General features: G+C 43.8%; 1 protein-coding gene across 2 annotated transcripts in view; it reads right to left on the reverse strand.

Moving 5' to 3' along the window:
* The window catches only part of Pde8b (phosphodiesterase 8B), a 196819-nt gene extending 183672 nt beyond the window's left edge, over nucleotides 1-13147 (reverse strand). For both annotated transcript variants that reach the window (XM_051182998.1, XM_051182997.1), the window contains exon 1: nucleotides 13046-13147. In XM_051182998.1, coding sequence (XP_051038955.1) covers nucleotides 13046-13132 — 87 coding nt within the window. In that variant the 5' untranslated portion in view covers nucleotides 13133-13147. The remainder of the gene's footprint in view (nucleotides 1-13045) is intronic.
* Between the last annotated feature and the right edge of the window lie 510 nt (nucleotides 13148-13657).

Below are 13657 nucleotides of genomic sequence, written 5' to 3' on the forward strand. Positions count from 1 at the left end.
TTGGTGCAGAATTATTTGGTGCCTGTCATACAGGAATAAAGCGCAGAAGTGTATCACTCCACACCTATACTAGAGACCTTCACCACCACACTAAAGCAAGGACAGAGAGTGACACAGGCTGGAAAGGAAGGGCTCTATTCACAAGCACATGTGTGTGTGAGAAAACCCTAAAGACTTCAAAAACAACCGCTAGAAACAATAAGTGAGTTCATCAAATCTCAGAACACAGGTCACCCGTTTTCTATATACTAGTACCAAAGAAACTGGGAATTTGACATTTTAAGCGCCGTTTGTGATGATATCGAGAAGCATAAACATTTCTCTTTGCCAAAAGCTAAAACACCAAAGAAAGGTGTGAGAAATCCAAGCTCATCCAGATCTATTCGACTTCTTGGCAGCGGCGTTGTTGCTGGAACATCAGTTCTCCAAAAACCGTTGGGTCTATTCAATGCCATTTCCATTTAAAGTTGACCAAATGATTCTCAGATCTATGCAGAAGCACAAAAGATCTACAACAGCTCAGTGAATTCTGCAAACAAAACTGGAAGATTGTGCCTGCTTTTAAGACTGACTAGAAAGGCACAGAGAACAAACAGGAGGTGCTGGTGTGATGATAGACAGGTGAAAAATGGAACACTACACTGTTCAGGTACAGACCGTGCATCATCTCAGTTTCAATAGCAGTTCCTTGGAAGTCAGCTGGTAATGTAAGTCAGCTGGTAATGTACAGCCTTTTCAGCAATGGTGCTAGGGTGACTGTGCACACAAAATGTTGAAACAAAATAAACTCATAAAAACAAACCCTGACCCCTACTTTACACCATTCACAAATATTAACCATATGGGTCACAGAATTAAGCAAAGACTCCAAGGCTTAAAAACATCTACCAGTAAACATAGATGTTTGCAAATGTGGAGGAGGCAAAGATTGCTTAGAAAAAAAGTGTAAAAGGAATGTGCCACAAAATGGAAAAAAGGGTGTATTGGAGTTCAACAGCAACTTAGCAGTCTGTTCTTGTAAAGTGTCATTAAGAAAAGAAAAAGGGAAGTCACTATCTGGGAGAAAAATACATCCAGAATATATTCACCTCACAGGATCAGAGACAGGTGTTGGGACAGTGGTTGTCTATCATAAGCAAGATCCTGGGTTCAATCTCCAATACCACACACACACACACACACACACACACACACACACACACACACATTCACATGCATGCACACAGACATGCACATATAGACACGCACATGCATACACACACACACAGACATACACATGCAGACACACACCCAGGCATACATGGACATGCGTGCACACACACACACACAAACACATATACCTGCAAGTTGATAATCAGAAGATAGACAACCAAATTAAAAATAGGACAAAACATTTTAATAACTTCACAATATCAGAAATAAAAATGGACAGTGAATACATGGGAAAATGTTCACCATCTGTCATCAGTGAAATGCAAATGAACCATAAAGATATCTTACTACACACCCACTAATGGGGATAAACTGCACTTGTCCCATACTCTCATATATGGCTATGTATGTTGTTAAACTTCATACATTTTCTTATTAAACATACTGCACACTCACCATAGAAAACATGGTATTTATTCTAGTCATTTCTGTTCAAAGGCTTCCCTCTGGCTGTTCACAGCAGATTTTTAGATACTAGCCCCAAACTGGAAACAACTCAAAGGTCCATTAGCCAAGGAATAAATTGTGGTACATCCATAAAATGAAAAGCTAAAAGATATAAAATGACAAACTTCAGACACTTCTATCAACAGATATGAAGCTCAATATCATAGTGAGTAAAAGGGCACAAAAGGTCACATATATGTGTTACTTCCCTCACTACTAAAGACCTGATAAGAAACAAATGGAAGAGGAAAATCCCCTTTGCTTGTGGTGTGAAGGTGAGATACAGGCCATCATGGCGAGGGAGGCATAGTGGCAGAAATGGTCCTTGGCTGTGGCAGCAGAAACATGGGGTACAGGAAGCAGAAATGCAGACAGAAAGGCAAATACAACCTCAGGACCCACCCTACAGTGATGCATTTCCTCTAACGAGACCTCAACATCTTGGTTCCGCAACCTCCCAAAACAGTGCTACCACATGGTTTTGGACCAAATGCCCAAAACACTAGAGCCTACTTACGGTGGGCATTTTAATTAAATCCATAACCATGTATGGTATTGACAGAAAACTAATGAAGACAACTCTACCTAATAGAAAGGAGATCAATGGGTGTTTGGTGACTCTTGTCATAAACTGACACCTAGAAGCATGGGCTGGGTTGGTGGAATTGGATTACATCCCATTGTGATAGTGAATGCACACTGCATGATGAAAGTTTTCATCAAAATGTATGAATTGATAACAAGTATGGTGGCACACACCTCTAATCCTAGTACTCAGGAGCAGAAGCAGGTGGATCTCTATGAGTTTGGAGCCAGCTTCATTCCAGGACAGCCAGGGCTGCATAGTAAGATCTTAATTTAGAAAAATAAAACTTATGAATTTCTTACTTTGAAAGATGTGTGGCTTAATTTATTGTAGACTATAGAGTTCAAGCAAGTTTATTATTATTATTTTTAATATGCAGCATTTAACTGTTACAAAGAAAACTATCAATCAATGTCCCAGTTGAAGCCATAAAGCCTAATGGGATTATGCTTAGAGGAGAGACTTCAGCTGGGTAGGTAAGGTCAAATGAGGATAAGGAACCCTAATCCAATAACACTGGTGTCTTTATAAGAAGAGACACTGTAAAGTATACAGAGAGAGAGAGAGAGAGAGAGAGAGAGAGAGAGAGAGAGACTTGTGAAGATACAGCAGTCCAACATGGTATGTACAAGTCAGAAAGAAACATTTTCTCAGAAGAAACCAGCACCCTGGGTTTAGACTTTCAGCTTTCAGAACTGTGAGAAATGAATTTCAATGACTTGAGTCACCATGGCATGTGATACTTTGTTATAGCATCCAATGGGCAGACTAATAAATCTCAGCTCCTGACCATAAGAAAATAACTCTTGCCAATATATTCTCAGAGCTGTAGAATCTTTAGCCTTGTGAGATTTTCTAGGATCTATGTTTCCAGACTTCCTAGTTTCACTTCTGCAGATGGTCTAAACAATAGGTCAAACAGATTGATTACATTTTAGACCCAAAAGGATGATGGGAACATCTTGAAAAAGCAATCATGCACACCAGGCAGACTTCCTGGGACCAAGTGACAGTAAAGTCCCAAGAGCACCTCTGTGTCACCCTCACTATGAATCAGACCAGACTTTAGTGACACTTGGCTCTTGGCTTCTGGTGAGTCCCATTGGCATTGGCCACTAAACTATTAAAGGGTGTATCCTAGTCAGCACTAACTGTTACTTAGCACAGCCTAGATTCATCTGACAGTAGAGCCTCAACTGCTGAATCAGATGAGCCTATGGGCATGTCAGGAATGGGTTGTCAATTGATATCTCAGAGCCGACCTCATGGCAGGTGGTACCAGTCCAGACAGGTGGTCCTGGTCACTGTAAGGAAGCAACATGAATATGAGCTTGTGACAAAGTTTATAAAGTAGCATCTTTCTGTGATTTTGACATACTTCCTTGGCAGTGAGTAAATTCCCCGGTTAGAAATAATTCTGGATAGAATAGCAAGCAAGCCTGTCTTCAAGTTCCTACCCTGATATTGCTCAAAAATGGACTGTGACTTGTAATAAAAAAATAAATAAATAAATTCTTTCCCTCACCCATGTTGCTTTTGATTAGTATTTGTCACAAAAACACAACGAAACTAGAACATTGTACTTTCCTCTCTACCTTTCATTCCTTGTACCAGAAGCAATCTCTGGGGGCTAGAAAGATTACTTGGCAGTCAAGAGTGTTTACAGCTCTTACAGAGCACCCAGCTTCAGTCTCCAGCATTCACATAGCAGCTCACAACCACACACAACTCCAGTTCCTGGGACCTGATGTGTTCTATCAGTCTGCACACACACACACACACACACGGTATGCATATATAGAAGCAAGCATTCGCACATACAAATAAAGATACATCTTTACAAATAATCTTGGTGATGCATTGGTTCTCTCTTCTTTTTAGTCAACAAAGCACAGTCTCCTATCATTTGAGATAGGCTCTCAAGTTTTGAGAACTCCAGGGGAAGGGGCCCTTTATTTTAACCATTACATGGGGAACTATTGCACTCAAGGTCTGCCTTTCAATCTCCCCAGACAATCGTCATTCTTAATATCAGCCCAGCTTCTCCAAGGCAACTCATGGAGAATTTGTGAGAATATGAGCAAAAGAAGATGTACACAGGTGCATTGAGGGTAAAAGCTAACCGCTGTGGGGAGGACTTTGGGGAGACCCTATCTCCTTGATCTTTTTCATTCCCTGTAGTCTACCCACCTGCAAACACTGTTTGCTCCATTTAGGAAACTGGTTCAGAATCCAACTGAGTTTAACCATCTCCACTGCTACCATCCTGGCTGAAGACACCAGCACCTCCAGCCTGGATTGTGGCTGTGGTCTCTTAGCACATCTCTTAATTTTACCAAACAGGCCCCTTAATTTTATCCAGAGGCTTCTGGATGAGCCACCTGTGATCTGAGCCAGAAGCCATCATTTCCCATTTGAGACCACAAGGTCTCAAGAGTTTGGCTCCCTAAGACCCATCAGCCCCCCCCCCCCCCGCCTTCCCCTTGCTGTGACCCCGCAGGCCTTACAACTCCACTTCAAACAAGATCAGTTTCTCCAGCATCTCCACACCTGCTCTCACTCCTGCTTGGAATATTTCCTCCCAAACACGCACAGCGCTCACTCCCCGCTCCCTTCAGGTCTGACCTCAACTGTTACAGGACAGAGGAGGCCTTCCCTTCCTTTTCTATCCAGCAGCACCACACTGTCCCATCTCTTCTTCCCAGGCAGTCTTCCCAGCTTGCTCCTGAAATGGATCTCTAGCACTTACCATCACCTGACTCTCTCTCTCTCTCTCTCTCTCTCTCTCTCTCTCTCTCTCTCTCTCTCTCCCCCTTCCCCAGCTGCCCTTGTTCTTTCCTACTATGCACACTCCCACAGGGTCTCCAGATTTCAACCTGCATGGACAGTGGAGGAGGCAAAAGAGACCCCATGTCTGGCTAAGTCCCTCCAAAGGTGAGCGGAAGGGACTGGAGAGGATGTGTGGTGCAACTCTACCTGGGATGAGGCAAGAGGCCACTTAAGACAAGAGGGGTCAGATACGTGTCCCTGGCCTCTTCCCCTCCATCCTTCTTCTGGGGACTTCGTTTTACCCCAGAGCTTCCTTACCAATGCACCTACTGAACTGGGGTAGAAGTGACAACCCATTAACGCCTCAGCTCGCGGGTTAGCAGACAGTGCCTGGAACAGGCACAGAGCCTTGTCGGTGCATGCTGTGGTGGGACAGCGTCACTACTGACTCCACATGCTGTATCACACTGATTCACCCTTCGTCCATGCACAGTTCCCTTCCAATCCTTCTACTGTCTTCCCCTACTGTCACTGTCCAGCTTGTCCCTACCCCTCATGCATTTCTCATAGCCATAGGATCCTTCCTGCTCCTGCAAAGATCTGATGAAGCTGTAGCCACAACAGGAGCGAGGCGCAGGACCATGAGGACGCTAGGTGCACACCACATCACAAGACCCCAGTGCCCTTCCTTAGATGGCAAAATCTGCTCAATGAAAAGACAGGCGATGAATATGCTCTAGTGGCCACTGTCCCCACTTAAGTGCTGTTTCATAATAAAATGGATTTTTCTCTTGGAGACTTAAAAATGGGCATCATAAGTGGTCCCCTTTGGGCAGAAATCCTGGACATCAGGCCCCTTGACAAAGAGTTCTGTGTCAATATGGTTCATCCCAAGTCTCACTCATATTATTCCATCACCAGCAGGGACAGGGTCAGGACAACTCACCAACTTCCCAAAGTGCTGTATTGGAAAACATAGTATAGGCTTTGTTTAGAACAGAATTCTAAGTAGAAGTAGAAAACAGGTGCTAAAAATGTAGAGAAATCGTTTCTTATTTATAATCCACATGGCCTCCTGTAGAGTGTGCAAAGTAAGCAACTCATGAATGCTCAGTTATTGAGTAAGTCACCTTCCTTGTAGAGGATGTGTTTCCAAAGACCTGCCATAGACGTGTGTGCTAGAGAACTAGCCATCTTATCCTTTCCAATCCCCATTCTCTTGCAGGCTTAGCATCCTGTGGCTGCTACCAAGGTTTGCTGCTGGCCCATGGCCCTTGGAGGCCAGGAAGTCTAAAAGCATGGTGCTGGCACCCACTTGGCTTCTGGTGAGGGCCTCTGTGCTATCTCATAGCATGGCAAAGGACGAGACGGAGCAGCAATGCCAAGGGCTGCCTCTCTTCTCGTTATAAAGTCACAATTCCATCATAGGAGACCAGAGCCCCACAAAGACAGAGAGCTTCACCAGGGAGGCTGGTGCCTAGGGTCCACCTAAGGTCACTCTGTGGCAGAGCCAGTCATGAGGTCCAGATAAAGCAGGTCCAGACAAAGCAATGGCTACTGCTCAGAGGCACAGACAGAAATCATTGGTAATGTTTACATGGTGTTATGCTGCATACATTCAGAAGGCAATCCGTGTAGTAAGGCTTCCCAGACCTTTATTTCAAAGTCTGCATCCAACAGGGAGGGCTCTGCTAAAGACTTGTTACAGAAACAGAGTCCCTTAACCAGGGGTTGCAGAGCAGAGAGGTGGGGTTGGAGCATCTGCCGAGTCCCCGGCCACATAAATGCTTAGTGGAGCCATGGGGGTAAGACTGATACCAGTACTCTCAGCTTGGCTATAAGAAATGTATTCCTGGGGCTGGAGAGATGGCTCAGCAGTAACAAGCACTTGCTGCCCTTGCAGAAGACCAGATCTTGGTTCCCAGCACCCACGTGCCTGTAACTCCAGGAAATCCAGCCTCTGTAGGTACCAGGCCTGCAGGAAGGACACATCAAACTGCAGACAAACTTTCATACACATAAAACTTAATAAATTTCTTCAAAAAGAAATGAATTTCTTTTCTTTATAAATACCTAATCCAGCAACAGAAAGAAGTCCAATACATAGACACACAATGGGAATGTCTATATACTGTGTGACTTGTTTGATTTCACAAGCCCATGGCTGGAGAGTCATTTGCTTTAGGATTAATCTTACTTAAAGTGTCATTCAGAAGCGATTCAGATAAGACTCTGGACTTTGGACCTTTGAGTTGGTGCTAGATGAATTGACTTGTAGGCTATCGAAGTGGAATAAGTGTATTTTTCTACATAAGAATGACAAGAATTTTGGAGGCCAAAGGAAAGATGGTAAAGTCTAAATCTGTCCCTCAAAATGTACACGTTATAAATTTAATTCCCAAAGTTGTTATAATATAGGGAGGTAGGTCTTTTGTGAGGCTCCATTCTCATGAATGGATTGATTGCAGTTATTAAAAGGGTTTACAGAAGGAATTGTGTCACTTTTCACCATTTTTGTCCCTTCTACTGTGTGAGGACATGACATTCCCTCCTCAAGAGGACATGGCAACAAAATGCCACCTTGGAAGCATACAGTGTCCTCATCAGAGAGTACAACCTGTTGATGTTTTGACCTTAGATTTTTCTAACCTTACAGAACTATGGGAAATATAATTTTGATGTTTGTAAATTTTCCAACCTTGGGTATTACAGTACAAATAGATTAAGACGTTATATAACTGACTCCTAAAAAGACACTCCATTCTGGGCCATGTTAGTGCCTTTGTCACAAGGCAGAAAGCTGGAGCCAGACAATGCCATGCCAGAGAACACACAAGTTGGTGTGTGGAGGGAAGGGACACAGCTTGTAAGACAGGAGATCTGGGTCTAAGTCTTGCCCTGTTGTTAGATTTCACCACAACTAAGGCACGTGGATATACAAAAGACCACCACTTTCGTATCACTAAGAAAAACCCTTGCTGTCCATTGAGCACTTTGACAGTCTTATATCCTACAGGATATAAGAATCAATTGCACTGGTTTCTCATTTCTTGATTATTTTCATTTCTTGATTACTTGACATTTAATGGATAATTCTCAATAGCAAAATATAAATCTAGCCATATGTGCTTGGGGATAGCCTTTCTTAAAAGCTTGCCCTTTGCAAAATAGTCTAAGAAAGCAAAGCTGAAATTGCATCATTCCTTCACTGACAAATATTTACTTCATCAATATCAAATTCATATCCCATGTTCTATTTCCTTGACTCTCTGTATAAACAATGACTTTTAATTTGAATGTCAAACTACAGCAGAACATTTTGAAATATTCCTCATCAGCAATTAATCAACAGTACACCCCCTTGATAGAAAATTTGAAAACAAAAAAGCTAAAACTATCTACACATTCACAGACAATGACAAATTCATTACAGCTACTGCCTGGCTAGTAGCCATTCATCAGACGCTGCCAGCCAGCACCGTGGTCACAGATTCATGTTGGTCATCAATTCACAGGACACAGCGAGCTTCACCACTTCCTTGCTTAGCTTTACAGCAGGATCCATGCCCACTAATCCACTAATCCATGCCCACTTACAGGAAGGCTCTCAGACTGTCCATAATTTCAGCTTTGGTCTCCCTTTACCATGCATGTAGACAGTTGCTACCATCATTAATAAAGGATATTTGATGGCCCTATTAACATGAAGTCATTTTCAATTATACCCAGGAAATTGAGAAAACTACATTTTTTTTTTGTTGTTGTTGTTGTTGCAAAATGTGAGGGTAGGAGATCAGATAGACGGGTGAGATGTAAAGAGGAAAATGATTCTATAATGTTTTAGAAATTTACAGGACTCCTCCAATAAGAACAACATTGCTACATCTTTTTACATGTTATTTAACAGAAACAATGCACTGTGGTCTGAACTGAAATGCTCCATGTTTACAGAAGTCCTAACACCTACGTACTTCACACGGTGACTGTATTTGGTGTCAGGGTATTTTGAAAAGCATTAGTGTTAAATAAAGTTATTAGCACGGACCTAAATAAAGCTATTAGCATGGACCTTAATTCAAGGTGATTGGTGTCTTCATGAGAAGAGATCAGAACACAAACATGTAGAGAGACTAGAAACACACACAGAGAGGATGGTTGTCTGGAAGCCAAAAAGTGAGGTGTCAGAGAAACCAGTCCTGGTGGGACCTGGGTCTTGGGCTTCTTGCCTATGAGACTGAATTTCTCCTTTGAAAACCTTTGACACTGTTACATCTGCCTCACACACTGATCTAGACTATTGTTATGTGCCCTTTTTCTCCTCTCCATTGTGTAGGAAGATAACACTTCCCTATGTCCATGTATCTGAGTAGGTCTACGCAATTAGTTCTAACCAAAGCATGAAACAAAATTGAGCTAAGCTTCATTCTTCAGCTGAGACATTTAAAAGCAGTTGTTAACTTTCTACCACGCCTGTCTTCTTCCCTGTCTTGGGACCACCAAGACCACATGTTCCAGGTAGTAGAGTTACAAGGTGACAGAGCTTCTACCAGCCTGGTATCCTGAGAGACTGTGGATCCAGCACTTTGCTAACCTACTTTGGACATAAAATGGGAGAAGTATTTATCTAATTTATTTAATCCACTGAAATTACAGGGTTGATTTATAGCTTCAGCACAGCCACTTCTGACACACAAATCTACCTCACAAAAGCCAGGGCACCAGAGTGCTTAGAGTTCATGTAGTATCAAGTTAGTCCATGTTAAATTATTATTTAAGCAAAATATGACCAGTGGAACAATAGTGCTGCTTATATCCTTGAAGTAACCTACAGCTGTCTAGGTGATGTAGGCTCTGCTCAATGGGAGGAAACTCATTCTGGGTTCTGTAAACCTAGCCAAAAACACACAGCAGGAAGGTCAGAGATCCCAGAGGAGGACCTACTATTACCATTTTCCTAAACTGATACATCCTCCAACACCTGTATTCTAAACACCTATCCTTATATCTATAGGGAAGTGCGGCTCTCCTTACCAAAGAGGCCTCTCTTAGCAGCTACTGAGGCTAAAAAATTAAACAATGAAATTCCATTTCTGTGTGTAAAATACAATCATATATGGGCTATTGCATTTGTTCAACCTCCAATTGTTGTATAATCTTAGAGTTAGAAAAGTCCTTGACAACTGATGAGTCCTACTTCCCATAGGTCATAGATAATACACCTGAGACCCGTTCAGTTCAAATGATCCACCACAATCCAAACTGGCTTACTAGAAATAGCTGAACACACACACACTCACAAAGAAAAGTCTACATATATTTTAATAATATATGTTTAAGTAATCGAAGTGCCCAATTCACTGGGAATTGACTAAATAAATGATGGTTCCTACCCCTGGCTCAGATCTATGTAGTTATAAAGGATTTAAGTCTCTTCACTGACACAAAGTAATACTTACGTCATTTTGATAAAAACAGGAAAATCAAAGATGAAGAGAGTTCCCACTCGTGAAAGATTTTTTTAGCTTAAGTTCACGGAGGCCTATAAATTGCCTCTACACTTTCTGGCTCCTTTTTTTTTTTTTTTTTTTTTTTTTTTTTTTTCTTTTTTCATTGTGCTTGGTTGGATCATTGTAACCAAAGCCTGCTAACTGGCCCAGTTCAACACTAGCTGAGTGATGGTGAGGGGGTGGGGGAGCCAAAGAACTCATCAAGAAAACAAGCAGAGCCCCTCCTTCAGCAGTGGCTAAGTGCGTTCCCTCCCCGAGACCCCGCTGAGGACAGTACACAGTGCAGGTACACAGCCAACACTCACATCCCATGATACTCAGCTCTGAAGTCCTGGAGGAGGAGGATTTCTCGTGATTTAACTTGTGTTTACTTTGGCTCTTTTCTTTCTTTCAAACTTGTCTAGTTAAAAAAAAAAATATAAATCACTCTGCTCATTTCTCACCCTGAAATAAAATAAAACTAGTCTGTTTTTGTTTTTTTCAAAGAAGTGCTTACCGCACTAAGCTTTGGTAAAGAGAATTTTATTATTTCGTTGCTGAACTGATAAAAGGCTTTTCTGAGAAGTTAATATTAACTGAGTCATTCCCAGGGAAGTAAATTGTATTTATCAGATGTAACTGAAGGCGCTCTCTCTCTCGCTCTCTCTCTCTCTCTCTCTCTCTCTCTCACACACACACACACACACACACACACACACACCCTGTGAGACACCCAGCACACTGTGCCGTCTTCTACCCAGGAGCCAAGTGCGGGCCTCTCCGCTCAGCTGTACCTGGGTGGCCAGGCAAGGGTCTTACAGTGCAGACTAGATCTTTTCAGAGTTATATAGTCAAGCTCAGTCAGACCTTTCTGGAAGGTCTAACCCAGTCATTCTAACTACTAATGACACCACTGGGGTTTATTTCCCCAGACTTTAAGCACGAAAGATTTTTGTCACTTTACAGCCTGGAATCAAAATTCAACTCCTCCACACTTCTGGTCCAGTGTCCCTTCAGACTATAAATGCTTTTTCAGAACTTAGCACGAGCTGTAGCAACACTGTAAAGAACAGAAGCCACGGATAGGCTGTCTCCAAACTCAGCAAACTCCTGTCAGAAAGGACCCCAGGAACTGAGGGCTCTGTCAGTCTTCGTGGCAGCACATGTGGCCTGAGCCTTTTTTTTTTTTTTTTCTTTTTTTTTTTTCTTTTCTCCACAGCTGATTAGTCCCACAGAGCTCCTGCCTCTGATCCCGTTCTTCCCACCACAGCGAATTATCATTCTTCAGTTTCTACTTCTTGGAAAACCTAGCCTCTGCAAAATGAAAATAGCCCATTCAAGGTCAGGAGAGCAGTCAAGCAAGAACTGTCCATGGCACACTGGCAGATTATAAAATCCTCAGAGGGTGGGTCTTCTGCCTCTCACCTCCCTGGCACTCTGGGTAAATGTTTTTGTTGACTGTTCTCCCAACAAAGTTTGGTGGAAGACGGTCATAGAGAGGCCCTGAAGGTTGAAGCTTTCTGGTTGTCAAAGAACCTTCAAAACAGGCATGCCCAAACCAACCGGAACACTGGAGAGAGACCCAGAGTTCAAAGGCAACCATTATAAGCTCCTTGGTCCCAGCAGCTCACAGCAATAGCCCTGAGGGGTGTTTGCCTGGGGCCCTCAACCTGGAACAGGTAAGCCAGTGTATAGTTGGTGCCAGAAACTTTATAAACCGTCACAGAAACTCCTACTGGCATTAGACGACTGTAGAAGGTTAAAGACTTTAGTAAGACTTTATTTATTTATTTTAAGGCTGGTATAACCCTCACCTCTCACAACGACAACTGTCCTTCAATTAGCCGGCAACTCCTTCTCAAAACACTTCCAAGTTCACTGCAGCAATACTCACTTAGACTTGGGCCAAGCCCCCCTGCCTTTTGCTCACGGTCACTTTCCTGCGACCCCAGGGCGTGAGACCCTCACAAGTAGCTTCTTCCCGCACTGGACGCAATGGGAATCCTTCCTCTGGGAGCACCTGTGCAAGAAATTGCACTGGATGCATGACAGCAGGAGGCGCCAAGCACACATGCATGCACCCACACGGGTGCCTCTACCTGTACCTGAGCTTGCAACTGTATCGCACTTACGGAGTAGCCTGGGACTAAAGCTGCCATGCCTCACTGCCTGGAAAAGAAGCTAATCTTGCAGCCACTGGAAACATTCAGACAGACGGGGGGGGGGGGGGGGGGCGCACCCCGGAGATGAGGGAGCGTGGGAACAGTTTGTGCGACAGGAGGCAACGGCCAGGCCATTGCAGGGAAGCAATGATGGATCGCTGGCAAGGCAGGCATAGACCCCTGTGCAGAGACTATTACTACATATTAGAAATTGCAACACAAGCATCTTAGGTGCTCCAGGTACCTCCATAGGGAAGAAGACCGGAGCCAGGAACAGGAAAGGGCCATTTCAGCACCTGGGGTTTAAAGTCGGGTCCAGGGAGGGCTTCAGAGCTCGAGCCTGTGCCCTGGGACAGCCCTGTGCAGACCTGTTCAGGGCTCACCTGGCGCGTGCTCTGCTGCTGGTCCATGCCCGCTGCGATTCCCTGCTGCTGTCCCGATATGCGGGTGTCCTGGTTGCAGCCACTCATAGAGCGCACCCGACTCCCGACTGCCCTGCCTTTGCACCATGCGCCTTGCTTGCCTTGCTTGCTGGCGAGCGCGAGAAGGGTCTGATCGCTCCAAGGCACTCTGCCTGCCAATCTCAGCCTCTACTGCCTTCACTCCTCCAAAGGTCCCAAGGCCAGCGAGTGCCTGGGTCCTAGCGCCCCTCCGAGGATGTTGATCCCCGACTTTGAGTCGCTTAGTGGCTTCCTAGTTACTGGACTCTGAGCAACGCCTCCTGGAAATCCTAGGAAGTCAAATCTCATTGGTGTTCCAGAACCTGGTACCTTTCCTGGGACTCAGGATTCGGTTCTAAACATCTGCTAACCTTAGCTAGGGTTCTCCACAATTCCTTCCCTGGGTCTCTAGTCCCAGGAAACAGCTGATCAAGTTTGCCAACATTCCTCAACTCAAATTTGTTTGCATGTTCTCCCATTTGTTTATATTTTGTGTTCTGTGAAGGGTTGGTTCATGCTATACATGAACTCTGAAATATCCCCAAAGTGATATAA

The sequence above is a fragment of the Phodopus roborovskii genome, unplaced genomic scaffold (assembly GCF_943737965.1).
Source record: "Phodopus roborovskii unplaced genomic scaffold, PHOROB, whole genome shotgun sequence".
In the NCBI taxonomy this organism is placed as follows: domain Eukaryota; kingdom Metazoa; phylum Chordata; class Mammalia; order Rodentia; family Cricetidae; genus Phodopus; species Phodopus roborovskii.